We start from the raw sequence: 27,984 nt of genomic DNA, 5'->3' as shown, positions 1-27,984 counted from the left end.
TGTCTTTTATGGCCTAAAATTTATCAGGTACTATTAAAATTTTTCTTCTGAAAGTTAAGTCCTATACAGAGAACACCACATATAAAGTACCCAAATGCAACTGTTCATTATAGGCCAAGAGATTTAGTTTCAAAAGAGTAAAACTTTCATTTAAAAGTTTACCACAGTAAATCAGTATGTTTTTGTTTAAAATGGAAAGTTTATTTGCTCAGTACACCAAATAGAATGCAAGCACTGTCATGACAAATATACAGAGATATGCAGATCAACATAAAACAGTAATTTAGTTTAAATGAAGGGAAATCTCTTTAAATGTTATGACAATGTACTCCCAAGAAGAATTTTTTTCAGTTAATTATACATTTCAATAAAATAAAGGGTAATGAATTAAGTGGAAGTTAGCTTGTGAATTTTTCTTAAAAATAAAAATCCAACTCTATTAATCCATGCCAGTTAAACACTCTAACTAAATTTCCAATAAGTGCACAAGGAGATGAGTTAGTTACCTTTTTTGCTTGAACAGTCCCGAGGAAAATGGTTACTACAAATACAGCAGGCAAACTGTTAAGACCGACCGATCTAGAACATAGTGTTGTACTACATTTCAGTCTCAAATTGTGCTAAATGCTCATCATTAGATTAGTATGGCACATTTTGGTCCATGATACGGTTTAATGCCAAGACAGATCCCAATTGGTTACAGTGACACACAGATTACTGCTGCTTTGTTTTAAAATGTATATATTGTAAAAAGCCAGGTATACTTCCACATCCAAAGGCAGCTTTTCCCAGGAGGAGTTTACAGGAAGTAGTCTGGGGTGCGCCGGGTAACATGAGGCTCTCCACGACGAGGTGCTGGGTCAAACTGAAGGCTATCAATGGCAAAAATGAAAGCAAACAGTTAAAAGTTTTGACTTTGCAGCCAAACAAATCAATAGAGAACAAGACACTGAGGCACAAAGCACAGTCCTCAGTTCCCACCTCTTTCTGAGTTAAGACTGGAAGGGCCCTGGGTAAGTCAATGCAGGTGTTCTCATCCATAAAACTCTCTCACAGAGCTATGGTGAAGGTTTAAGCAGACAAGATGTCTGGTTCAGAGTCTGGCATAAAAGGTTTGCAGTATTATCATCAGTTGAATGGAAATAATGAGAGCAAATGTGTTTGTTCTAGATTTTAGGGGAAAAGCATTCAATCTTTCACTGTTAAGAATGATATGTGATTAGCTGTGGGGTTTTTGTAGATGACCTTTATCAGGATGAGAAAATTCCCTTCTTTGACTAGTTGAGTACAGCTGACCCTTGAACAACGTCGGGGTTTGAGGCCCTGACCCTGTGCAGTCAAAAGTCCAGTGTGACTTAGAGCGAGCCCTCTGCATACACGGATCCTCCCTACTTACCTGTGGTTCCAAGGATCCTGTAATACTGTAGTGTTTACAGTACTAAAAAAAAAAAACCCACATATAAGTGGCCCTGCACAGTTCAGTCTGTGTTGTTTCAAAGGTCAACTGTACTTTCATTATGAAAAATACTTTTTCTGGCTTTACTGAGATGATCATGTGGTTTTTGTCCTTTATTCATATAGTTTATTACAATAACTGATTTTTATATATTTTGAACCAACTTCACATTCCTAGGATAGATCCCACTTGGTCACAGTGTATAATCTTTTTTATATGTTGCTGGATTTGGTTTGTTAATATTTTGTTTCTGATTTCTGCATCTATATTCATAGAGTGTTGGTCTATGATTTTCTTAAAATGTCTTTGATTTTGGTATTAGGGTAATAAAGTCTTCAAAGAATGGGCTAGGAAGTAATCCCCTTCCTTCCGGTTTTTGTAGGGGTTTGTGGAGGACTGCTGTTAATTCCTTTTTAAATGGTCAATTTACCATGAAACCAATTGGACCTAGGCTTTTCTTTGGAGGAAGTTTTAAAATTATTAATTCAATCTCTGTATTTGTATACAGGTTTATTCAGATTTTCTATTTCTAACTGAGTCAGTTATGGTAGGTTTTGTCTTTCCAGGAATTTGTTCATTTTATCCAGGTTACCTAATTTGTTACCATGCAGTTATTCATTGTGTTCCCTTAAAATTCTTTTTATTTCAGTAAGCCCTGGAGGGATTTTGGTAATATGAGTCTTTACTCTTTTTTTTTTTTTCTTGGCCAATCTAGTTAAGGCTTTTGAATTTTATTGAAAAGAAACAACTTTTGATTTTGCTAGTTTTGTCTAGTTTTTCTACTATTTTGTTTTATTTCCGCTGTTAACTTTATTTCCTTCCATAAGTTTGCACTGGGTTTAGTTTGCTCTTCTTTTTCTTCGTCCTTTATGGTGTAAAGTTAGGTTATGGATTTGAGATATTTGTTGATTTTCTTTCTTTTTTTCTTTTCTTTTCTTTTTTCTTTTCTTTCTTTCCTTCCTTCCTTCCTCTCTCTTCCTTTCTTTCTTTCTCTCTCTCTCCTCCCTTTCTCTTTCTCTCTCTTTCTTTCTTTCTTACAGAAATTTATTTCTCACAGTTCTGGTGGCTGGAAGTGCCAGCACAGTTGAGTTCTGGTGACAGCCCTCTTCTCGATTCAGAGTGTCAACTTCTAATTCTATCTCGATTTTTAATACAGGTATTTACAGCTGTAAACTTCTCTTCAAACACTGCTTTTCCTGTATCCCATAAGCTTGGTACATTGTTTTGTTTTGTTACACTGTATTTTCATTTTCATCCATCCCAAAGTATTTTCTCATTTCTCCTGTGATTTCTTCCTTGATCCACAAGTTATTTAGGAATGTGTTAACTTCTACATATTTATATATTTTCCAGTTTCTAATTTCATCCCATTGTGTTTAGAGAACATACTTTGTATGATTCCAATCTTGTTAACCTTACTGTGGCTTGGTTTATAGCCTAGCACGTGGTCAGTGCTGGAGAATGTTCCATGTGAGTTTCAGAAGATCCCGTGCTCTGCTGTTGCCGGGTGCGGGATGGGGTGTTCCGTGGATGTCAGGCAGTTATAGTGTCTCTCGAGTCTTCTGTTTCCTTGCTGATCTTCTGCTTAGATCTGCTGCAAGTGGCACAGTGAAGTCTCCAACTATTATTTTGAATTGTTTCTTTCTCCTTTCAGTTCTGCATGTTTTTGTTCCATATATTCTCCACTGTTCGGTGCATACTGTCTATGATATACTTACCTAATAGTCTGACTCTTTATCATTGTGAAATGACCTTCTTTATGTCCAGTAACAATTTTTGTTTGAAATCTATTTGGTCTGCTATGTATACCAGTCCAGCCCTTTTGTGGTTACTGTTTGCATGGCGTGTCTTTTTTTCACCATTTTACTTTTAACCTATTTCTGATTTTGAATCAAAATTATGTTCCCTGTAGACATTACAAAGCTAGATTACAAAAACAAAAATAACAACCTGATTATCTCTGCCTTGTGACTGCACTGCTTAGATGACTCATGTGCAGTGTTACATATTGATATGACTGGATTGACACCTGCCCCCTCCTTTTTAATATGCCTTTCTTTGTTTCTTGGTTCCTGCTTTAACTGCTTTCTTTTTTAAGTAAAATGTTATTTTTAAAACTATTTAAATTCCTTTAATAATTTAACAGTTATTTTTCTTGTTTTATTAGTGGCTGCTCTAGAACTTATAATACACAACTTATGAAATTCTGCTTCAGATTTATAAATGCTAGTGAATTAAGACATATTTACTCCTAGATAGTATATAGGTCCTTTTCATTTCCCTTTTTTTGGCTATAGATGTTATACATAGTATACATGTTACAAACCCCAAGATACATTATTATAATTACTATTTTTATATATTCTTATGACCTTAAAGAAGCTGAGAGGAGTGTCTATTTATAGATTCTGCTGCATTAACTTTCTCACTTTTATTTGCTTCATAAGTTTACTTGGATTCCAATTACCATCTGGTGTCACCTCCTCACTCTAGTACAGCTTTATTCCCACCACCTCCTCTGTGCTGTTACTGTCAAATCTTTCCATATATTACATTGCTTATAAGTTCAAGTACACTACAAATATATCCACATTGAGTCATGAGACTTTTTAAAAAAATATTTTATTCTTTTATTCTCACACCTAAAAGAAATGAGACCCAAAGCTTTTTTCCTCCAGGATGTGGTACTTGAATGCAACTGACTTTTAAATCTGTTAAGCAGGTGCAACTCTTCCACCTTTTACAATTACTATCTGGTGTGTGCAGCTGATTTACTTTCTGGTGTCATTTACTTTCAGCCTGAAGCACTCCCTCTAGTACTTCCTGAATGTCAGGTTGGCCAGCACTGAGTTCTCTCCATTTTTGTTTACCTGGGTCTGTCTGTCTTTCTTTCCATTCATTCTGAAGTTGTCCTGGATGGAACTTGGTTGAGTTTTTATTTTCAGCACTTTGAGTATGTTTTAGTGCCTTTCTGAGGAGATGTCAGCTGATTTTCCTATTGAGGTTCCCTACTGTAAGTCATTTTTCTCTTTTGCCTTCAAGAATTTTCCTTTTAGACTCCCCAGTATTTGGACCATGATGTGTCTGGGTATGAATTTCTTTCAAGTTATCCAAGTTAGAGTTTGTTGAGTTTCCTGAAGGTGCAGATTAATGTTTATCATCAAATAAGAAGAGTTTTCAGTCTTTATTTCTTCAAATATTCTTTCTGCCCCTTTGCTTCTGGAGCTCCTGTTGCACTTATACCACTGTACTTACAGGGGTCCCGCACTTCTTTGAGGCACTGTTCACTTTTCTTTGCTTAGTCTTAGTCTTTTCATTATCTTCAAATTCGCTGATTTCTTCTACTACCTCAAATCTTGTGCTAAGCCCATCCTAATGAACGTTTCAGTTCAGTTGTACCTTTCAACTCTAGAATTTCCAATTGGTTCTCTTAATAGTTTCTATCTCTTTTTTTGATATCCTCTAATGATTTCAGCACACCTCACTTCAGCTCTTTTTACACATGGTTTCCTTTGGTTCTTTGAACATATTCGTAATGATTATTTTGAAATCTTTGTCTGCTAAGTTTAACATCCAGGCCCCTTGAGAAGCAGTTTCTATTGCCGGCTCTTTTCTTGTGTATGGGTCACACTTTCCTGTTCCTTTATGTGTCTTCTCATTTGTTACTGAAAAACTGGGTATTATATGTAACACACTGTAGGAACCACGGATACTGATCTCCCTGTGGACTGATGCTGTTTGTCTGTTGGTCACTATTTGTTTAGTGACTTGGCTAAACTGTGAGGTCTATTTCCCTCATACTGTGCAGCCTCTGGGGCCCTGCTGAGATTTTAATCTTTTAGCCTGGTTACTCAGAGGCTGCCTCTGGATTGGCCCAAGCCACTTATTGATCAAAGGTCATGCTGAAAACCCTCCTTGGTCAGTTAGATCTTAGGGCCAACCCTAATCTAGAATGACCATTGGAAGTGTACATGTCTTGGAGGTTGTTATTCAAAGTTTAAGGAATTTAAGTTTTGGCTCACAATTTAGCCAGGGACTAGTCTCCCATCTCCAGTTAGTTCTGAGATGTGGCAACCTTGGGCATGCACATAGTCTAGACTGTCAGAGATGTATGTGTTAATACAACTTTGAGGAGTTGCTCCAGATCAGAGAAACTTGTTTTTCAGCTGGTGTTTGGTTAGAAATTGTGTTTAAGCCCCTGGTACCAGTGAAGGTTCCACCCTTTGTTGATTAACCTATGTATGAGTTTCCTAGGGCTGCCATAACAAACTGACTTAAAACTAGCACAAATCAGCCAAACTTATTCTTTCACATGTCTGGAGGCTAGAAGTCTAAAATCAGGTGCTACAGGGCGATGCTCCCTCTAAATGCTCTAGAGAAGAATCCTTTTTGCCTTTCCCTGGCTTCTGGTAGCTCCTGCAATCCTTGGCTTGTAGATGCATCACTCCAGTTTGTCTCTGTCCTCACATAGCACTCTCCCTCTGAGTTAAGACCTCATTTTAACTAATAACATCTGCAAAGACCCTATTTCCAAATAATCTCACATTATGAGGTTCTGAGTGGACATGGGTAAACTATCCAGTCCAGTACAATCTATGTGTGGCTTGGAAATGTTTTCAAGAATGCCCCACATGCTATTCTGATTGCTCCTGTGTGGGTACAGCGTAGCATACGCGCACAGCCTTGCCTGCCTTTTTGCTGACTGTGATGCCCACAGGAAACCTCTTCTTGGCACTCTCCTCCCCGGGTTTTACCTGTGAAACTTCTCCTTGCCCTGCCTCTTTTGCGTGTTGCTACTAGTATCAAGGGAGCCATGAGAGCCTTCTTCATTAGCCTCCACCATAACACCTATTATTTTCAACAAAACACTTACTAGGCTGGTAATTCTCGATGCTCTGTTCTAAGTAAGGACAGTCTCTGCAGGCAGCTGAGGAGCTTTTTGTTCTGTGTCTCCTTCTGAACAGAACTTCTATGTCCCTGTTCGGAGGTGCAGGCAGGTATGGTGGCCTACTTCTTAGTGACGTCCTCTATTCTACAGCAGGTGCTGGGGCAAGAACCAGGGCCGCAGCATCCTCTGCCTGCCATGCATGCCTGGTACAGACCCTCCAACCCGGGGGCAGGGGAAGGAGAAAGGAGTCTCAGGCCTACTAATCGCACCCACCAGGAACAGAGCTTCTGTAACCCAGGACCGGGGTAGTTGAGATATGCTGGTACCTGCCTCCCTGGGGAGAAACCACAGCCCTAGACTGGGAACTGGGGAAGGGGAGAAGTCCCATCCCCTTGACCACACCCACCCAGGGCAGAGTGACTGCAGGCTAGTTTCTGTACAAGGGGTCTGGAAACAGGGAGGGAACACACTGGGGCTAAATTCCACAGACTCTGGTGTTATACTGAGAGTTAGCAGATATTCTACAGTAAGTGTTCCTATATTTGCTGTATGCATTTAGGACAAATTCCAAACACTTGAAATAACTGTTTAAAGAAACATTCTCCAGTCCAATGGTTGTTTCTGTTGAGTAGACGGTTTGACGTGTTCCTCCTTCCTCTCCTCCAGAAGCAGAAATCCTTACCTCTAATTTTAATAATCTACATTAAAATTTTCCTCCTAAAAGTGATTACATACAATTGAAATTTAAAGTTACTTACAAGGAATATTTCAAAGTGTCATCCAATTCCATGATAGCAGCCTGGTTCCCACAACGATAACAGTAATTGGGTGCACTGAAAATGGTGACCACGTTCCGATCATGACACCAGTTGTATCCCTGCAGCATTTAAAAAAAAAAAATCAGTATTTCAACATAAAATTATGTTGACACAGGTAAGTTTAGAAAACTAAACTCAAAAATTACAAGTATTCTCTGTGGAAATGCAGTCTGCTGTATTCTTACAGGTGTCCATCTTTAACACTGTGCATCTGCACCATATACGCAACTCTGGACACAGGGTTCTGTTACAGGGAACTCAGTAATTGTATTTTTCTGCTTACTCTATGTTTGACATCTTGGCTAGGATGCATTCTCAAATTTTCCTCATAAATTGTGTCAATTTTTGCTTTCTCTATTTTGACTCTTTTACCAGGTAAATATAAATTTAGCTTGATTTCTTCCTAGAGAACTGGGCCTGTTTTCATCATCTCGATACACTTTTGTCTTAGAGCCGTTTCTGATTCATATTATTAGCTGTATTTTGGATAATTATCTAATTAATATACTGATCTACCACTTTCCATGCCCCTGTGGTATCATCATGTTTTAGATAAATCCCAAATAACAGGTGAATTTTAATTATTTATCTAATTTGATAGTCTACTTCAGGAAAGTAAAATTTTTCATTCACATTTCTTATGACTACTGATACAATCAGATTTATCTTTACTGTATGAATTTGTGTTCTTTATTTACCATGCTGTTACACTCCTGCCTCTACTGGTTTAGTGAAGTTTTCTCTAACATCTTGAAGTCACCCCCTACTGTTTTAGAAGGATTATATTCTATTTATATTCCTTTAGTGTTTAAAAAATAGTAACTCCCTAGTAGAGAAATCTGCCAAGCACCACCTCAACTAAGTGATCCAAGTTACCACCACCAGTAGAGGGACAGATCTCAGGACCTGATCTGAGGCACTGAGAAGGATGCAATATCACACCGTGACGCGCCTGCCAAAACATGTACATCTGGAACCGGAAGGAACATCAGCCAGACCACAGATGAAAGGTACTGCTACAAAATACAACTGCTTATAGTGTTCAAAAGTGTCAAGTTTATGCAAAACGAAGAAAATTTAAGGAATTATTTCCACATCACAGGGGACTGAATACACATGATCATGAGTTAGATTATACAAGCACACACACAAATTTTGCTATAAAGGACATTAGTGAGGTGATAAAAATTTAAATAAAGTGTTTAGATTAGATAATAGTACTACGTCAATGAAGACTTCCTGACTGTGAGAACTATTCTGTGATTATATAGTAGAAAACGTTTTTATTTTTACAAAATGTACATGGAAATTTGGAGCACTGTACTTGTGCTGTGTTGGGGTGGGGAGGGGAACAGGAATGGAGAGACAGAATAATAAAGCAAATATTTATGTTTGAGAAATGCGTGTAGGATACAAGTTTTTTGTGTGTGTGTGCAACCTTTCTCTAAGTCCAAATTAATTTCAAAACTGAGTTATAAATCTGTTCTAGCCAACTAGTACTTTCCCTACTTGCTAAAACCAGCCAAGTTTTTTCTCCTTTCATTTAGTCAAGGGGGAAGAATGTTTCTGACATTCTGAGTTATGAAGCCTTATTACAGATACACTTAACTGAAACAGAGATTATCCTACAGGAAAAGGACATACCTCCATTACAAGTTGGTGAGCGCGAGAGACCAGCGTGAGACCGTTGGCATGGTTAAATGTTTCAGAAATATCCTGTCCAAAGGTGTAGCCAGCACCGCGTGGTGAAATACCCCACCCGCCACGATCATCTGGGTCTGACCACAACAGGTCACACATTGGGCCCTGGCCACGAAAATGAAAGACGAGTTATAAACTATTAGCAGGCATAGTCAGCTGATCTCGCTGTTCCACAATGTGGTTATATTCCTTTCTTTTTCACTAAAACTAAGTTTACCTCATGTGGAACTTCTTGTAAACGGTCCAGGGCTCTTATATGATCCAGTGTATCTATGGATGGAGACAGGCCACCGTGGAGGCAGAATATCTGTTTATGAATTAAAAAAAAGGAAATAGATTTGTTTTATTAAAGCTAAAAAAGTTAATAGAGACTAAATAATGGTTACAAATGTCAATTCTAGTAGCTTTTCTTTTCAAAATGTTTAATAGTCACTATGGAAAATTTATAAAATACAACAGAAAAGACAGAAAATACATTTATTTTCTGTGAACATTTAAGTATCTTTATTCTGTTTTTTTCCTTTATAATCCCAGATGTTTTATATAGTATACTTCCCCTTTCTCTGGAATACCATTTCTGTTGGTTACTGCTGACATATAAAAATTTAACATTTCTCTTAGAGCAAAGACCCTACTGATTCCTGTTACTGGTTCTAGTAGTTTTTCAGTTTTCTAAGAGTTTTCTGAGTACATAAAAATATTTTTGCAAACAACATGATTGTTATTTTCTTCCCTATGTTTTTTACCTTGACTAGAACATCCAAAACCAAAATTGAATAAAAAATACAAGTTTTAGAGGGCATTTTCCTCCTGATTTTGATGAGGTTTCTGACGTTTTGCTGATAAGTATAGTCAGTGTAAGTTTCTTTATCCAATTAATGTTATTTTATTTTATTCCTTAATTAAGTTTGAAACAGTAAGATATAGGACATTTTTCAGGTAGTTTTGGTCTGATTTCATTATTTTGTGCCTGTCATGTCTGGTTTGGTATTGGGGTTATACTAGCCTCACAGAGTGAATTTTGAAGCTCTCCATCTTCTCCTAAGCTCCAAAACACAAAAATGTTATGTTCTTTAAAGGTCTGTTAGAATCTGCCTATAAAACTACCTAGACCTAGTTACTCTTCAATTTCTTCTGAGTTTGGCGGTCTGTTTACATTGGTGTAATTTCTTCAAAACAATTTAATAATTAATATTCTGCTATAGTAAGTTTCACCTGTCTTTCACGCTTACTGGAATAAGGCTGCACCTGTCACTGCGATTCCTAAGTGCCTCCACACTTAAAACAGTGATGCCTTGCTTCTCATGCCACATGCTTTACGTGACCTTTCTCTCTTTTTCTAGATCAGTTTGACTATTATGTATTTCTTTTTTATTAGACTTTCCAAAAACTGCTTTTGGCCATATGATCAGCTCTATATTTGCTAGTATCCATTTCTGCTTTTATCTTTAATCCTTTATTTTACTGCTTCATTCTTTGAGTTAAATGTTTATTGCACATTATTTCTTTTCTATTTTTCTATAAAATAAATGTCATTTATAAATATATGCATTTCCTTGCATTTTATCCCTAATTCACATGTGATAGTTTTGGTTTACACCATACTTCCACTTGGTCATTTAGCAATGATTTTTATTTTATGAGTGTCAGAAGACTGTGATAGTTCCCAAGGAGGCAGATTTTTCATTTATCCATTTCTATTTAATTTCTAGTCTAAATTTTGTCCTCTTACTTAGAACCAAGACTGTCACTTAACATATGATATATAAATAGATGGATCAATAGGTGGAAAGAAGAAAATAAGGAACAGGAGGCAGGAAGGTAGGGAAGGAGGAAAGGAAGAACAACAAGGAAATTTGCTGGTCTCAACGCACAGCAAACCTACCCAATTCCCTCTTCTGAAACTTAAGAATAAGGGAAAGAGGCAGCAAAGGCCAAGAGGATGCAGAAAGAATGTCATGTAAATCTAGACCCTAAATTACTATAGTAAATCTTTTCCTACTCTTATCCACCCCCACATACACACCTGTCCATCAACTAAAGCTGTGAGTGGAAGATAATCAAATAGATCTGTAAAATATTTCCAGACATTGGCATTTCCATACTTTCGTAGACATTCATCATAAAAGCCATATACTTGGGTAATCTGTCGGCTTTCGTGGTTTCCTCTCAATATTGTAATGCGTTCTGGGTAACGCACCTGGAAAAAAGCAAAAAGCACGGTATATACGACCTTATTTTTCACTAGTGTTATATTAAGCACATTAAATGGTTCCACTTCCTTAAATGGTTCTTTGTTCTGCTGGTACATTAAATGTTCATTCTTTTTCAGAATAAAAGTTTTTTTCATTCATCAGCAGGTCCTCTTGATGAACCTTTGAAATATTTTTTTATGGTCATCCTTCTTCATTACTATTTATTCACACTACCGTTACTGGAATCCTTAATAACTGATACCTATATTACTATAAGAAAACTGTATCTCCATTATCTTTGTTTCTAATATCTTTTTCATCCTAGTCTTCTCAGTCTTTCCAGAACACTACGATTATTTTAAAGCTGAATGGACACAGAAGATCAGAGACCTGGACCTGAGACAAACTTTCTACAGACTAACCTCTCCCTCCCTTTTAACCTTTATTTCCCACAGGAAAAATGTATTTGCCAACAAAACACAAAAATAGGCCCTGTCAAATCTAGGCTAGATTTCAAATGTATTTATAGTCTCCTTCTCATAACAAAACATACAGACATGGCATATTCTTTAGTTAGGAAAGTGGTAAGTATGAAAAAGCATCAAATTCTATAAACCAAAAAGCTGCAAATGCATACTTCACACATCCATTACACATCCACACATTACTAAGCCTCCAAAGTATGTCCAACATTAAGCTCAGTGTTCAGAGCTAGGTGCCAGGCCCACACGAACATAATACATGAATTCTGCTGGCTAGGGATTAATTTCACCAAGGAGCTATGAGAAATAATACAAGGGAACAAACCATTATGTGACATAAATAAGGGATGGGAGATTAATTTAGTTTCATGGTAATTTAGAGTAGAAGGAATAAAACTAAAATGGTTGAAAGCTTCATGGAAGCAGCAGGACTCAAGCGGAGTCTTGGCAGAAGGGGTAAGAAATCAGACAGAGTCTGGGAACAGCGAAGTAACAAGATCAAAGTGTTAAATGACAGATTTAACCTGGCAGCATATGCAAGGTAGATTTGTAGAGGTTAGATCTTGGAGACAGAAATACTAGTTACCACATCACTGCACTAATTAAAGTGTGAAGTGATGAAGGTATGGATGGTATGATAGTAAAAATAGAAAAGACACAGGAATAATGGACTTTTCAAGGTGATGTAAGATCAAGTCTTATTTTAAGGGGCTATAAAGTGAATGGATCATAAACTACAACAGATGATATGAAATGCTGCCACTCTTGCCTTTTGCTGGTTTAAAGCTTGGGAAAAAAAAGAAAACGGCATTTCATTAATCATACCTTTAATGCCACAAGAAGAGTCACAGTCTCCACGGAATAATAACCTCGGTCTACATAGTCACCCATGAACAGATAGTTTGTATCTGGTGATTTCCCGCCGATTCTAAAGAGTTCCATAAGATCATGGAATTGACCGTGCACGTCTCCACAGACGGTAACTGGACAACGAACCTCTTGCACATTTGACTCTTTTGTTAAAATTTCCTTAGCCTGTTTAAAAAATGAAATCAACAATTTAAAAAGATTCTATCACAAATTTGAAGGTATCATTTCTTGTCTATTAAAAGAAAATCAGGAGGAAAAAAAATTACCTGAAATGTACATTATAAAGTTAAAACTAAACCCAAAACCAGATACCACTTTATACCTACTAGGATGGCTTAAAAAAAAAAAAAAAAAACAATTACAAGTATTTTTGAAGATGTGGAGAAACTAGAACTTTCACACACTGTTGGTGGGGATGTAAAATGGTACAACTGCTGTGGAAAACAGTCTGGCAGCTCCTCAAAATTTAAACATAGAATTCCCATATGATCCAGCAATTCCATCCCTAGATATGTACTTAGGAGAAAGGAAAGCTTAACGTTTATACATGTTCATGGCAGCATTACTTACAAAACCCAAAAAGTGGAAACTACCTACATGTCCATTAACTAATGAATGGATAAATAAAATACGGTATTATTCACCCAATGGAATATTATTCAGCAATAAAAAGTATTGATACATGGCTATAACCTTTAAAACATTAAATATAAAATAAACAAAGACCTACTGTATAGCACAGGGAACTATATTCAATTTCTTGTAATGAGGTATAATGGAAAAGAATCTGAAGAAAGTGTGTATGTGTATGTATAACTCAATCACTTTGCTGTATGCTTGAAACTAACATTGTAAATTGACTATACTTCAATAAAAAATATTTTTAAAAAAACATATTAAGTGAAAGAAGACAGTCACAAATGGCCATATATTGTATGACTCCATTTATGTGAAGTGTCCACAACAGGCAAATCTAGAGACAGAAAGAAGATGCAACCCAGGGTTTTTTTTCAGGGGTAATGAAAATATTCTAATATTGTGGTGATGGATGCACATGTCTGTGAATGTACTAAAAGTCAGTGAACTATATGCTCAAAATGAGTGGTATGGTATAGGAATTCCATCTCAATAAAGCTGTCTTATTAAAAATAATCATCTTATGTACAAGTTAAAAATATTAATAAAAGTCACAATTATTCAAATTCTTCTATAAACAAACACCTTCTTACACCAATTCATAGCAAGACTTTCAACTTCTTTATTCCAACTACTTTACATTTAATGAGTCAAGTTACTATTCAGAGGCCCCGAAGTATAGAATTTAATATAAACAATGGTAAATTAAATATGCTAACTAAATTCAAGTTCATTACACTTCATCTATCTAACAACTTTGTCAAATGAGAAAAAGAGCCCACAATCAGAAAAAAAAATTTAAAAGGCCTCTGATAAAAGTATATGTACCTCTACACCAACCCACCAAGAGAGTCTCTCAGGCCTTATTCTGGGCCTATTTACATGTTATGTACAAAATCCTAATAATGCCATGTGGTAAGATGTGGTACCTGGCTTTCTGAGCCGCGTGGCACAACCTGGAAATGGGGTGGGTGGGTCTCCTCCCCACGGAATGAACCTTCACCAGGGGGAAGAGGGAAAAAGGAGGGAGCCAGGGAACTATACTGCCCACTTGTCTTTCCTTCCATGGACTTCTCTGAGGTGTGACTTCTTGGGATTTCCATTTTCCTTGGTGTTGGCCACCACAAACCTGGAGTATATGGTGAATAAAGAGGGGCAATGACTAGAAAAATCTGCTTCTCTTCCATCGATGAGACTGGCAAAAATGAAAACTATCCACTGTCAGCAAGGCTATTCTAATGCCCTACAGGCAGGAATGCACATCACTGGAAAGCACTTGATAGTAGCCAACAAAATGTAAACTCATCTGAGGTCAAGACTGCCTAACCTCAATATCCACTATTCTCTTCCTTCTCAATAATTTAAATAAATGTACTCAAGAGAGCCATGCTCCCAGCTAAAAGACTACATTTCCCAGTTGTCTTAGTCAAGTTCAGGCTGCTGTAACAGATACCAGACTAGGTGGCTTAAACAACAGAAATTTATTCCTCAAGTTCTGAAGGTTGGGAAGTCCAAGGTCAGGGTACTGGCTGCTTGGATTCCTGGTGAGGGCCCTCCTCCTGGTCTGCAGAGGGACAACTTCCTGCTGTCTCCTCATATGGTATCAAGAGAGAAAGGCCATCTCTCGAGCATCTCCTCTGATAAAGGGCACTGCTCCCATCCGTGAGGGTTTTACCCTCATGACCTATTACCTACCAAAGGTCCTCCTCCAGGTACTCTCACACTGGGAATGAGGCATCACCATGCACTGTGGGAGTACACGGCACCAGCTTCGCATGCAGCTATGAATGGCTGTGAGACTAGGTTCTTGTCAGCAAGACAGACTCCCTTCCCGATCACCAGAACCTGTATTTATTACCTCACGTGAGAAAGATGTGATTAAGGATCCTGATGTGAGGAGCTTATCCTAGATGATCCCAACAGGCCCTAAATGTAACTGCATATATCCCTGTAAGAGAGGCACAGGGAGTTATGAGACAGACACACAGAGAAGCCAAGTGAAGACAGAGGCAGACTGAAGTGAAGCAGCCAAGGAACGCCAGCAGCCAGCAGAAGCTGGCAGAGGCAAGGCATGGATTCTTAGAGCCTCCAAGGGTGTGTGGCCCTGCTGACACCTGGATTTGGGACTTCTGGCCCCTAGAGCTGTGAGAGAATAATTTCTCTTGTTTTAAGCCAACCAGTTTGTAGTAACTTGCTATAGCAGCCACACAAAAAACTAATACAGCAAGATGTCTGGTTTCCTGGTAACTCTGTAGAGCTGCCATATTGCCCCTGGGCTGTGTATCTCTGGGTTTTCCCGTACACAGCAGAAATACAAACTGTGACCTGGTCAAGCCTTTATTATTTTGAATCTTCTGTTATGCAAACCAAACCTAAGGCTAACTGATACACGGTTACACTACTGGACCAAGCAACTCCACTGCTAGACATCCACACTATGAATAAAATCAGATACATATGTATGTTTATAAGTAAAGGAATGTTTGCTTTTTGGAAACTATAAATGTGTACTAGATAAGAAAAGAAATACGATACATCTATAGAATGGAATACTAAGTAGACATTAAGAATGTTACAGAAGTGTATCCGACATACTGGGTATGTGATATGTAAGTAAAAAAGGCAAGCCACAAAATTGTAAGACCATCTGTCCAGTAAGGAAAACTGTCTAGGATTTCCACACCAAGGAGCTGCTCTAAACAATTTTTAGATATAATCGTGTTAGGTTCTTCAAACAGCTGGTTCAGATCACAGGGCCAAAGCATTTACAGCAGAGTCAGTCAAATCAAGCCAAAGCATTAATGCACTGGGAGCAAATACAAAGTCCTTAATAGAAGAACCAATTTACAGAAAGTAAATCCCAAAGTGAAAAGGATCCTAGTATAATAGCTGAAGATGGAGAAAACAATTAGCAGAGGTCTTTCAAGAGCAACACAACCTCCTGCAATGGAACTAACAACTGGAAAAAGTCATGGCAACAAGCTTAAAAATGAATAGCATCATTATGTCATCTGCTCAGCAAGCTTCAAGTAATGTGTTTTTCAAGTCAAATGAGAACAAATAACCAATATTTTGCAGAAATATTTAAAATAGAATCCTCAAGTCATGTAACATGAAGAACTTAACAAGCTAATTCTATTTTAAAAATCCACTAAAGGAAACATTACCAAAAACAGGAAAGATTTAATATGTAGTACCCATACAGGACAAGAGGCAGCAGGTTGATAAAACTGTTCGCTCTGATGTGCGCCATACATAGCAATCGCCTGACATATCAAAATATTCCTGAAAAATAAGGTTCATGTATTCACGTAACACACATTGGTCAAGCGTCTGCTACAGGTCAGCCACCAGAGATGAAAAGAACAGGTAACCTCTCCTCCTCAAAAGTGCTGGCTTTGACGGGCTCAACCCAACAAAATAGAAACTCCTGTGTACACAAAGATAAAAAGCCTGGGAAAACACTTACAGTACACGAGATAACAGAATAATTTCGACATCTGTAGTATAAAGATATTTGTAGAATAAATTATACTATGCCTCAAAGATAACTGATTCGGTCAATCCTAACTAAGAGTTCACATTTTTGAGAAGCCCAAGAAACTGTTAAGACTGAGAATATAAAGCTCTGAATTATTCTTTGTTTAAACTGTTAAATGGAAGGCTTTTAACTATTTTTACGCCAGGTGACTTAAAATGTAATTTAGTTATATTTTCTGTATTTTAACACCAGAAAGTTAATTTTTAAGTCTAGGTAAGGAAATTTTCTACATCAATGGCTTTATTACTTCTCAAACTTGTCATAGTGAGGCCATGAAGTTTTGTTGAGAAACTGCTTTTATTCACTTACTATACTGATAAACGAATTAAAGAAACAGTTCTCAAAGTGTGACCCAAGGGCATGTTCAAATGTAATGGATTTGCTATTGCTGTTTTTGAAGAAGTAATAAATATTTTTAAAATTTCAGTTTTAATTGCTAGTAAATATTGATAATACACTTCACATAAACACAAGCTCTTAGCAGTCCTTAAGTTTTAAGAGTATAAAGGGGTCATGAGACTATCCTGATGCGTCTGTTCTGGTGACCTTCATGTAACATGACAGGGCAAGCTGGTTCACGTCACTACAAAGACATGGATTCTTATTCACTTCAGCCTGTTTTCAGTAGGACTCTTTCGTCCTATTACACCAGTCCAAAATGCTGATGGTAGATTGTGTAAACCAGTCACAACCAAAGCCTGTATGCACACTGTCCGAATCACAGAGAAAGTCAGCCTCTCTCCAGATTATCTATGCCAATTGGATGCACCTAAGCCAGACTTACTGTGAAGTGTCTCTACGCAGTAGGGACAATGGCAAGTCCTGCCCCCCCACAGGTGTTCTCTCCAGTGATCTAACATGTTTCTAAGGTATGATTTTGACTGTGGCTCCAATTTCTAATTTCTGTAAAATTTCCAAGCCTAGTTCTCCAGCTTTCCTTTTGATTCTAGGCTACTAAATATTCTTCTAACAAATGACATTTCTGCTTAAATCAGCCTAGCAGATTTCCTAAGTTATGAAGAATGTAGTCTGCATGTGTCTTCTCTTGGCCTGTATCTAGTTACAATGAGATTATATGTACAGAAGTCCTCCAGAAAAATGAGTTCTCCCAATTCAAATCTAATCGTGTAAACCTAACACCTGTATACCTTCAGTGTCTTCATTTAGACCAGGCATCTATGAGTCCGCACCCCTCTAAGAAATGGAGTCTTATATTCCACATGTATAATCTGGAAATAGCTATTCTTTTCCAAATTCAGTTTCTTTAATGGTTGATTCTTAGCTGTGTGGTGAAACACATTATCTTCTTATCATTATAGTACTGCAATATCTTTTTTTCAGGGAGGAAGAGAAGGCTTAGACTGTGGGCTTATTCTTCTCACTTAAAGAGAAGCCCGCACGCAGGCACCCTGCATTGGTGCAGCGCCTCCAGGGCCACCAGGACAGCGGGCTCTCCCTTTCCCTTCTTGCCATCCTCAGTGAACAGAACTGCCGCCTCGTGGTCACAAAATGGGGGTGCATCCCTGGGCACTGCACAAGGGGCAGAAGGGGCACAAGGCCGCAGGGCACACCAGTCTGGTCTCCCATTCACAGAGCTTTCCCAGGAGGCTCACTGGCGGGCAGAGACACCTCCTCCCTGCTGCCCCAGGCAGTCACTGGGAAGGGGCTAGAATCGGGAGAACTGCTACGAGGTGTAATTCCAATCAGAACTGAAGGGAATTTGAGGGGTTATCAAGCATCTCCTACAGGTCTGACAAGCAGCTCTGAAATGCCCAAGATCACAAATGGAACAACATTTTTACCAAGTTTATTCCATGAGATAGCTTCCCAGTTTTCTTCAGAAAAAAAAACCAAACTGATGACCACGAATCATTAGAGTTCAACTGGACCTGATGTCTTCTATTTATTATGAAAAAAAAACAAAAAAACAAAAAAAACAACCCCGACACTCAGCTGATGGTTCTAACTCTAGAAAGGAGATCTATTCACATACAACCACTATCATTACTATCATAAATATAGAAGTAAAAAGCACCAAAATGTAAATATTATCCAATTCAACTGTTCTTTTAAGGACATATGGTTATCTTAACCCAGCACAGGTTTTATAAAACTATGAGGACGGGTTAAGATATGTGATATACAGTGTGAGTGTGTCTGCTTTACAATAATACTTCCTGAGCTTTTATCTACATAGTAGTGAAGAAAGTACTTTGTCAGGCCAGACCCGTGCCCTCCTCCAATATTTTCATCTTTACTCTACAGACCCCTGATGTTTTAAAATACTTGATTTATAACTTGAACCCTGTATTATAAAGTGATCTCACTGTGAGAGCACTCTGGCTTGCCTTCAAGGAAAGAACGTGCTGGCTCGGCAGATGTAAGCATACAGCTCACCTGGTATTTGGAATTCTCAGTGTAAAAGCCTTTGTGTGTCATGAGTCCTCAGGACTATCCCCAGGTCTGGTGGTGACTCACAGAACATCTACAGAACTCAGCGTATAGTCCTACTCATGGCTATGATTTATTACAGCAAAAGGACACAAAGCAAAATTAGAAGGAAAAGGCACACAGGGCACAGTCCTGAGTAAATCAAGTGCAAGCTTCAGGAGTCCTCTCCCAGTGGAGTCGCACAGGATGCACCTAATGCCTGCAGCAAGGAGTTGTAACAACACATGTGACATCTGTTAGTTACGGGGAGGCTCATTAGAGACTCAGGGCCCAGGATTTGTAACTGCGAGCCAGTCACATAGGGACCCTCTGCCTAGCATGTACCCAAATTCCAAACATCAGAAGGAGAGCACGTGCTCAGCATAAATCATATTGTTTGCATAAACAGTTTAGGCAAAGTGAGCCATCCTTAACAGAGAATGGTGGGAAGCCTCCTCAAACCCAACCTTCCAGTCACCAAAGGCAACCCTGAAACAAGGCCTTGCTGCACTGGGCTAAGTGCCGCTATGCGAAGTCTTTTCTGTACACCGTGTACTTCTATGTGTAATTCTCGTGAGTGTTTTTAATGTGACTAAGCACCCAAAGTTTAATTATCTCTAGAAGTGTAAGAGCAAGTTTAAACCTGTAAAGTGAAGGATTGTGGTGATGCTAAATGCCACTTGGCACAGATGCATCCAGGCAGAAAGCTGCTTTTACTGCACACGTTGGCTGTGTACCTAGCTATTCAAACTTGTTTCCTTTCCTACCCATTTAAAACATATTCTTTCCTGCTGCTATAAAATCAAATCTACCTTAGGAGGAGAATTGAGAAAATGAAACTATGGGAGTGACATTCACATAAATACTTAACTTTCTCCCACCCATGTTTTAAGAATACAGACTACGTAAATGTCAAGTCTCCCCTGCCTCTCAACAGGTGACATTCAATTTCTATTTTTGTGCTGGTGCCTACTGCCAGAGTCATAATACCAAAAAGTTACCGTATTTGGTTTGGCAGAGCCATTATACAAATTCTTTTCTTTCCCCTCTACTTACACGTAAATAATCTGCTATAAAACATTAGAGATTACCTCTTACTCCTAGGAAAATTCATCTAGAGAAAGCCATAGAACAGACCTCTGAAACAGATGAGATTAAAATGAAGTTCTAAATCCTACAGGCTAGGTTAAGTAAGTGGGGTGGCCTGTCCGCCTATAGTTACAAGGTTCTTCCATAAATGAGAATTGATCCTTTTTTTCTTTTTCAAATACAAGGAAACAAACCTTTCCTTTCAACTAGACAACAGTTAAATGTCTGTATGCCAAGCAATGTCCTGACACTGGAAACACAAATAAGCATAAATTATATACTCTGCTGAATTTAAGAATGAATGAGGTGGTGTATATATGGACACAGGCCAAGATACCTTGTTTGGTTAAAACAAAGTTTTAGGATATTGTAACTGTGACCCCATTTTAATAAAAATAATACACCACAAACATCCTCCCTACCCTGCAAAACAGTGTTTTGCACACGGAGAACCTCTGAGGTGGGGGGACAGTGGGTGGGGACGGGGGGTGTGACAGCGGAGCATATGCTTTCCCCTACATTTCTGAGATGCTCAAATTTTTAAAAAACATGTATTACTTTTTCAATCTGAAAAAATTACTTTTAAAACCTCAAAACAAATTCCAGATGGCAATAACTTAATTACAAAAACCACAGTGCTATATTCATATACTGGAATTTTATTCTGTCACAAGAAGGAATGAAGTACTGACACAAGCGACAACATGGAAGAGTCTTCAAAAGATCATGCTGAGTGAGAGAAGTCAGACACGAAAGATTACATGTGATCCCATTTATATAAAGTGTCCAGAACAGGGTAATCCATGGAGACAGAAAGTAAACCAATGCTTACCAGAGGGTGTGGGGAAGGGAAAATGGGGAGTGACTGCTAATGGGCACTGTATTTCTTTTCTGGGGTGGTGAAAATGTTCTGGAATTGTATGGTGGTGATGGTTGCAAAACCTTATGAATGTACTAAAGTCACTGAATTGTACACTCTACAGGATTACTTTTATAGTATGTGAATTATATCTCAATTTTAAAAATTGTATGAGGGAAAACAAACCCAAAAGTAAATATGAAATAATGTTGCTGCTCAGTGGAGTTAGAACAAAATTTTCTAGTGGATCTGAGTTCTACCCAGTCATCTCTCTTTAACACAGGCAGTTTTCATCTGCACAGTTCCTATATGCATGAATTTCACTTACCACTGCGAAACACCAGGCCCCCAATGTGGTTCAAATGTGAGTAACTACAGTATACTTACTGTGAGTCATTACATAAAGTAAAATTTGGCTGCCAGTATACAGATCATTACATAATAAAAGGTGTGTCTCATGATCGAAGACCAATCACATCACTTCTTTCAAAGTCTGTTAGTGATTGGTCAGAGCACACCTGTTACTAGGTTCACACCCAGACTGCCAGCGATACTTCTTCCAATAATAAATTCATGTGATGTTTTACAAAAATAGACACTCAAAAGAGGGATTTGGCCAGTAAATGGTAAAATTATAGCAATGAAATGAAGAGCGATAATGCTGAAAATGAAATTCAGATGAAAAGTGCAGAGAAGAGGCTGGCTCAGTGTGGGAATATTCACTGCTGTGGCTGCAGGGATGGTAGATGTAAAGAAGAGAAATAAACACCAAGAGTCTTAGCATACACTACAAAGCAGCCTTTTCCAAAATGTAATCTGGAAATTTCTACCTCAAAATACCTGTGAAGCTCTTTTAAAATGATTTTTGGACCTGCCCAAGACAATCACTCTGTCGCTGGGATGGAGTCAAGGAGCCTGAATTTTGCTTTTTTCCAAGTGATTCTTATGTACACTTAAAGTTTAAGGAAAAGCTGGACAGTTTTGACTACACAAAAATGCTAAATCTTGTAGAGTCTTTTTTTTAAAAGGGAAAGAATGTTTAAACATTTAAAGATGGCCACCTTTCTCCATTTTCAGAGTTTACAGAATCAAGAGAAATGTTATGAAATTAAAACAAAAAAGCCAACTCAATTCACAGGGAAAACCTCATATCCTGCCAATTTCTTGGTTCTGATACATCTACATACGTTCTCTTCAGGTATTTTGGTATTATTTTTACACATTTATATATTGTCCATTAAAGTTCTTGTCACCTAAAGTATGTTACAGAGTAAAAACCTGTTAGTGAAGAATTAACCTTACTCAAAAAGAGGTCTGATCTTTGCCCACGGCCACAGGGAGGTGATAGCTAGGTCCCAAGTGTCCTGCTTGAGGAGTCTTTGCCTGGGGGCTCTGGGTGACCCAGCATCAGCTCTGCCTCGTGGAGGAACCTCTTGGTTCTTAGATTAAACACATCAGCCCCTCCTGAACTCCACCACATGTGTCCCTTGGCTTGGCTGATCTTAATCTGTATTCTTTCCCTGTAATAAACTGTAACTGTGAGTTTAATAGCTTTCAGTGAGTTCTGAGAGACTTCCTATGAGTTATTGAAATAAAGCGGTTTTAGGAACCCACTGAGCTTGCAATTGTTGCCAAAAGTGAGGGCTGTCTTGGGAACTGTGTCCTCTAACTCCTGCCATATCCTTTTTGATCACAAAAGTAAGTCACATTATGAAGAATTTGAAAGGTTTCCTCCGAGCACTCTATTAAAAGAGCCTCTGGAACCCAAGCCCATCACTCTCCCCATCTGTTTTTGCTTCCTAGCAAGAATCACTGCCTGACATTATATGAAAGCTGTTAACCATCCGTCTCCGCTTCTGTTCACAGCTTAATCTCCAGCCCCTGCACTGGACATAGCTAGTCTGTGCTGAGTTTCTGATGGAAACCATTCACTCAGCCACTGCTCTCTTCTCGCCCTCACTTCCCACAGAACAAGTCCTCCTCTGCTACTGGAGGAGCAAGGGAAGACTGCCCGGAATCCACTCTGAGTACCCATCAGCCAGGGCACAAATATCACAAGGAGAGCAAAGGGAGAGAAACTTTATAATGATTTCACTCTCTATAAAATGGGAAGAGCAAAATTAAACTACAGCCTATACACTGTACCTTGCACATTAAAAAAAATCCAATTCTTTGCTAAAAAGTTAGTTCAAATAAAGTTTCATCTAAGACTGAACAGGCGGGGACACAATTTCCCCCATTCCATTCTCAAAAAATGACTTTCTTTATAAAAATACTATTTAATAGATTTTTAATGGAATTGTGCATATTTTTATTATACAAAGTGCTACTGGAGTACAAGTCAGTAACCTCAGGTCACCTCTGAAGACTGTCATTTAATTCTTTTGATCACAAAAGTATTTCAAAGGACAGCTTGCAGGGGACAATAAACTGTCCCAGATTCCAAGAGACAGCAAAGCAAGTGTAAGCTTGAGCTCCCCCATCCCCTAGGAAGTATCCAGAATGCACAGACCTCGTTCCCCGGGGTAACCTGATTATTAAAGACATTTAGACCTAAAGAGCAATGTGCAGGAAGTTATCAGACACCTTTTTGGTCATTAATAAAGGGAGATTACGAAAGAAAAAGACTTCTTTTTGCAAGATGTTTTAAAGATTAGGTTCACATTTCACTACATTTACATGAAGGAAAATTACAAGGAAATCAGTTCAAAACAATTCAGAATTCTTATACAAGTAGACTCAAATTTCTCAAACACACTAGATGATGCTGGTGATTTTAATGCCATTCTTCACAGAAAAACTAAGTTCAGAAAATAGATAAAGCTTATATAGTGTAAAATACAGTGACCAATTTGGCATTAATTTTATCTTCAATTTCTGGCATTTTGGTTTCCTTTTACCAAAGAGGACTTCATCCTCCAAGTCCTTCATAGCATTTATCCTGAGAAAGATTGAAGGAAAAATTTCTGCAAGATCTTCAAAGCAGGATAAAAGGCATATGTTGCAAATGAAACTACTCCAGTAAAAACAGTTTATAATCTAAGCATCTTCATTTTATCTATCTACGGACATGATTTTACACATCATATGTACAATCAATGAAACGATTTTTAAAACTCTGCTTTCTAGTCATTAGCAGTAGTTTGTGCTAGTCCAGTTTGTGTAGTTTATTTACCTGTCTGCTATGAAAGGCTGGCTTAGGTAACAGTGGAAAATGACAATTTGTTCAGTCAGTAAAACTGGGTTTTGAGCTCATGTTCCACTGTAATCATGTCATTCTTTGCTACAGTAAGAAGGAAAGGAGCTACTTTCTATCTTTATCACTGCACTTTATGCTGTATCAACCGGCCACCTGAGTTGACACCAATTCTTGCTCAAGGGAACTTAAAATGAAAGTAATAGGCTTTTTGGCTATTAAGACCACCATTTTTTAACTACCAGATATTAAAGAAAAGTAACTGAGAGATTTTTCTCGACTCACAAAAATCATTCCTTTCTACCAGGATCTAATCTTCTCTTAAGACGGTTTTAGGCACTCAGGAATTTAAGCAGGCTTTTTTACATTAATGAAATAAGTAATATCCTAAAGATATTTCTGCTTATTTCAAGGCTGAGGCCAGGATTCAAAAATATATCCATTAGTCTAATATAAAATTTACACATTTATCTACACAAACCTAAAAATTACAAACATCAGAATAGACCTGCTAGCACACAAACAGGCTAAATTTCCCTTCCTAATTCGAATTATCAACACCAAAGTTCTTCAGTACAAAAAAAAGTTTATCAGGTCAAAGTGCCTAAAAAATTTCTCTTCCTGAGACTCTACCAAGAGTTAAATATAGTGCTAATCACAGTCCTGAACCGTGCCCAACTGGCCCTCCAGGCTCGCTGCTGCCGCGGCTGCGGAACGTACAATCAGCTTCAAAACTCAATTGCTAACTTAAGTTCCCGGTAAGAGCCAGCCTTCTTAGAAGACATGCCTCAATATTCTATGCAAACCACTTTTATCTAGACAGAAATTAACCTGGAAGGCCAGAAACACCATACATACCCATATTTTTTGTACTTATTCTTCAGTTGACATTAGGACAGTTTTGGCCACTACCTCAAAATAGAGCTTTCTCCAGTACCACTTAATTTCAGCTGACTCCTCTGGATTTTAGGCAATCTGCATTAGAACAGGAATTTAATTTTGAGGGAGAAACCACTACCATATGATGTAACTTTCTATAGAATAATTTTTCCAGTAAATTCCAAAAACCCATATATTATTAAAAATAAGAAACTAAAATCTAGTCACAAAGAATTAAACAGAAAGATGATATTTACAATTAGGTTTGACTTTTTATTTTTCTCTTATATTCTTTCTACATGCCTGCCATTCTTGATATGGAAGGGTAGAGTGAGTATCAAGTAGAACGAGTATTAAGTAGACCACATGAGGAGTAAAGTGACTTCACAAAATTACTACTGATCCCAGTACTCTGTGTTTCAAATAACGGTGACCACAAGAAATAATGAAACTGTACTTTTCAGAGTTCTGTGGTCACTATAGCAAACAGAAAACCTCTTTTAAAAGTACATTGTCCACAGAGAAGTCCTATCAGCACATGTATTTATTTTAAAAGAAAACGGGATGACATTTAAAATGAGATAAAATAGCTATTTTTATTTTTAGCTTTTCTTCATTTAATACTCAGAGTGCTAACTTCTTGTTGGGACTTAACACCAGTAGCATCTTAAATCTTAACACAACCACCTGAGGAGATCAGCAAAAACTATCATGCCTGTTTCACAGATAAGGAATCAGAGGTGCAAAGAGACTGGCAGTCATCAAGCTGTGGAGCCTGGGCTGGAACTCCAGCTGGCTACCATTATAAATAACACCGCACCTGGCAGGACAAGGGAGGGTAGAGGTAGGAATATAAAATGGGACTCCAGACTAAGGTCACAAGACAGAGTCCACACACCACAGCTGGAAGGGGGCTGCCACACTAAGCACTTCTCAGAAGGTAGACAGGAGCACTGTCTCACTTCTCCAGCCCACGGGCGACCCCATCAGAGGGGTGGAGGACAAAGATAAACGCACAAATGTTCAAAGAGAAAAGTGGGTTAAGATACAAGATTAAATACACTTCACAGGTCGTAGGGATTGGCAGTCCAATTTATCTAGGAGCTGAAACCAACAAAATCTCTCGACATACGAAAGCTTCCTCAAGTGATTAAGACTCAAGTGTGACTGAGCAGGGGTACAAGATTCTTCTCTAGGAAGACATTTAAAAATTATTAGAGTCAAAGGGAAAAACTGATTCAACTACCAACTCTGTCCATAATTCAAGTCTGTATCTTCTGTTCATAGTGGGGTTACCTGACTCAGCTAATTTCAGAACTGGATATTTCACTTGACACTAGAGCCTGAGAGAGTGAGCAATTTAAATAAAAATGATATATTTTAAGACATGAAATTACAGGTTATCACCCAAGAAAACTGATGTCGAACTTGTGATCAGTAAACAGTTTCAGAAAGACAGATACCATTTGCTCGGCAGTTCTACTTACAGAAATAAACTCTCCTGTGCTAATAAATAGTTATTTAATATATAAAGCCCTAAACAACATTACACTTAGTTGAATTTCCTATTTTAACTTAATATTAGCTATTACTTCTCCGTTCCTAAGATGCTTAATTTTAAGAGTATAAACAATACAGACAAAACCTTTTTCTTCTCCAGTGTTCTTCTGAGGCATCCTAACTTTCAAACACAAGGATCAAGAAAGTCTTATGGATTATGGTTTAAAAATACAAGCCAACCCAAGAGCATTAAAGAATAAATAACTTCGTTACTCCTTCATATAGGACCTTTTTACATAAAAATGTATAGAAATTATTTAGTCCAGACTGCAAGAGATAAATGAGAAAAAAAAGATGAAAACGAAATAATGCCAGTGGTTAAGAAAACAATGGATACAGAATTCAGAAAGCCGTCTAAGATCATACAATCAAGAGCGACTGTAAACAGTTAACCACCTACATATTTTATTACGTTTGGGATGGGGGGGCTTTACATATAATAGAAGTGGAAATAACTTTCTGAAAAGTGCTACCCCGCACGAAACACGCATATCCCATTTATCATTTCAGGCAATCACTGTTGCCAAACTTAAGACTTGCCGTCTTGTTTCTGAAAATCAACATTTTTGCTTCCAAAGAGCTTCTCAACGTGAAGACCAGTCACCATCTGTTTCAACCAAAGTCAACTTCTATTTTAAAAATCAGTCTGCCATCACACCCACCTCTCTACAAACAAACGCCTGACACATTCCAACTGAATGATTTTTGAAGGGCCGAGTCACCTGAGAAAAAGCCTACGTTGATTAACAAGTGCGTAGATGTTAACAACATCCTGGTTCATTTTCGGTGCAGTTTCAATTACGAGGCCGCATTAGATTAATCTGTCGGCCAGCTAAAGCGCCGGGATTGCTAGTCTGCACGGGAAATGCTTGGGTGTCAGCAATCCTCCAAAGAGCGTCGGCGACCCCAACCACACTTAGGGCGTGGGTTCCTAGTGCCGCGCTTCCTCCGCCCACCGACCCCAGACCCCCGAGGCCTGGACGGGGAGCGACCGGTCGGGGTCGGGGCTGGGTCCGGAAGGGGTCGTGGAAGGGCCCGGCCCCGCCCCGGGGAGGCTGCGGGAGCAAGAGACGCAGCCCCGCGAGTCCCTCAACCGGCGCGCTGGGCACAAGGCGGGCAGCCCGGGAAGGGAGGAGAGGGGAGGGGCTGGGAAGGGGGGGGAAGGAGGGGTCCCCGCCCCCAGCCAGCCCGGCGCTCCCCTCCCGCTTCTCTCCCCTTTTCTCTCCTACCTTTTCGCACAGCGTCCGCACTTGGTTCTCGTTAAGCTGTTTACACTCGTTCAGCTGCTCGACCCACTGGTCCAGCTCCTTGGTGAACGCCTTGTCGTCCATGGCGGCCCGAGTCCCTCCGCCTCCGGCCCCCCTCCCCACCCCCGCCCGTCCCC

The 27,984-nt window shown here is 38.6% G+C and overlaps 1 protein-coding gene across 1 annotated transcript; it reads right to left on the bottom strand.

The window, feature by feature from the left end:
• Positions 1-179: 179 nt before the first annotated feature.
• PPP2CB (protein phosphatase 2 catalytic subunit beta) lies at positions 180-27,984 on the bottom strand. The gene is made up of 7 exons (XM_031440168.2): positions 27,830-27,984; positions 12,366-12,575; positions 10,890-11,063; positions 9,081-9,170; positions 8,807-8,968; positions 7,103-7,221; positions 180-872 (listed from the first exon to the last, which is right to left on the bottom strand). Exons 1-7 carry the CDS (start codon positions 27,929-27,931, stop codon positions 800-802), a joined length of 930 nt encoding a protein of 309 aa, XP_031296028.1. The 5' UTR covers positions 27,932-27,984; the 3' UTR covers positions 180-799.

This window comes from Camelus dromedarius, chromosome 22 (genome assembly GCF_036321535.1).
Source record: "Camelus dromedarius isolate mCamDro1 chromosome 22, mCamDro1.pat, whole genome shotgun sequence".
In the NCBI taxonomy this organism is placed as follows: domain Eukaryota; kingdom Metazoa; phylum Chordata; class Mammalia; order Artiodactyla; family Camelidae; genus Camelus; species Camelus dromedarius.
Note: the sequence above shows the minus strand (reverse complement) of the source record. Positions and strands in the feature narration are given on the sequence as shown.

Excerpts from the sequence above, each read along its gene's own strand:
- PPP2CB (XM_031440168.2), bottom strand. The coding sequence starts at position 27,931 with ATGGACGACAAGGCGTTCACCAAGGAGCTGGACCAGTGGGTCGAGCAG. Across the intron at positions 9,171-10,889 it reads CAGCTTTAGTTGATGGACAG|ATATTCTGCCTCCACGGTGG; the intron begins GTGTGTATGTGG and ends ATTCATAAACAG. Across the intron at positions 7,222-8,806 it reads CTCACCAACTTGTAATGGAG|GGATACAACTGGTGTCATGA; the intron begins GTATGTCCTTTT and ends TAAATGCTGCAG.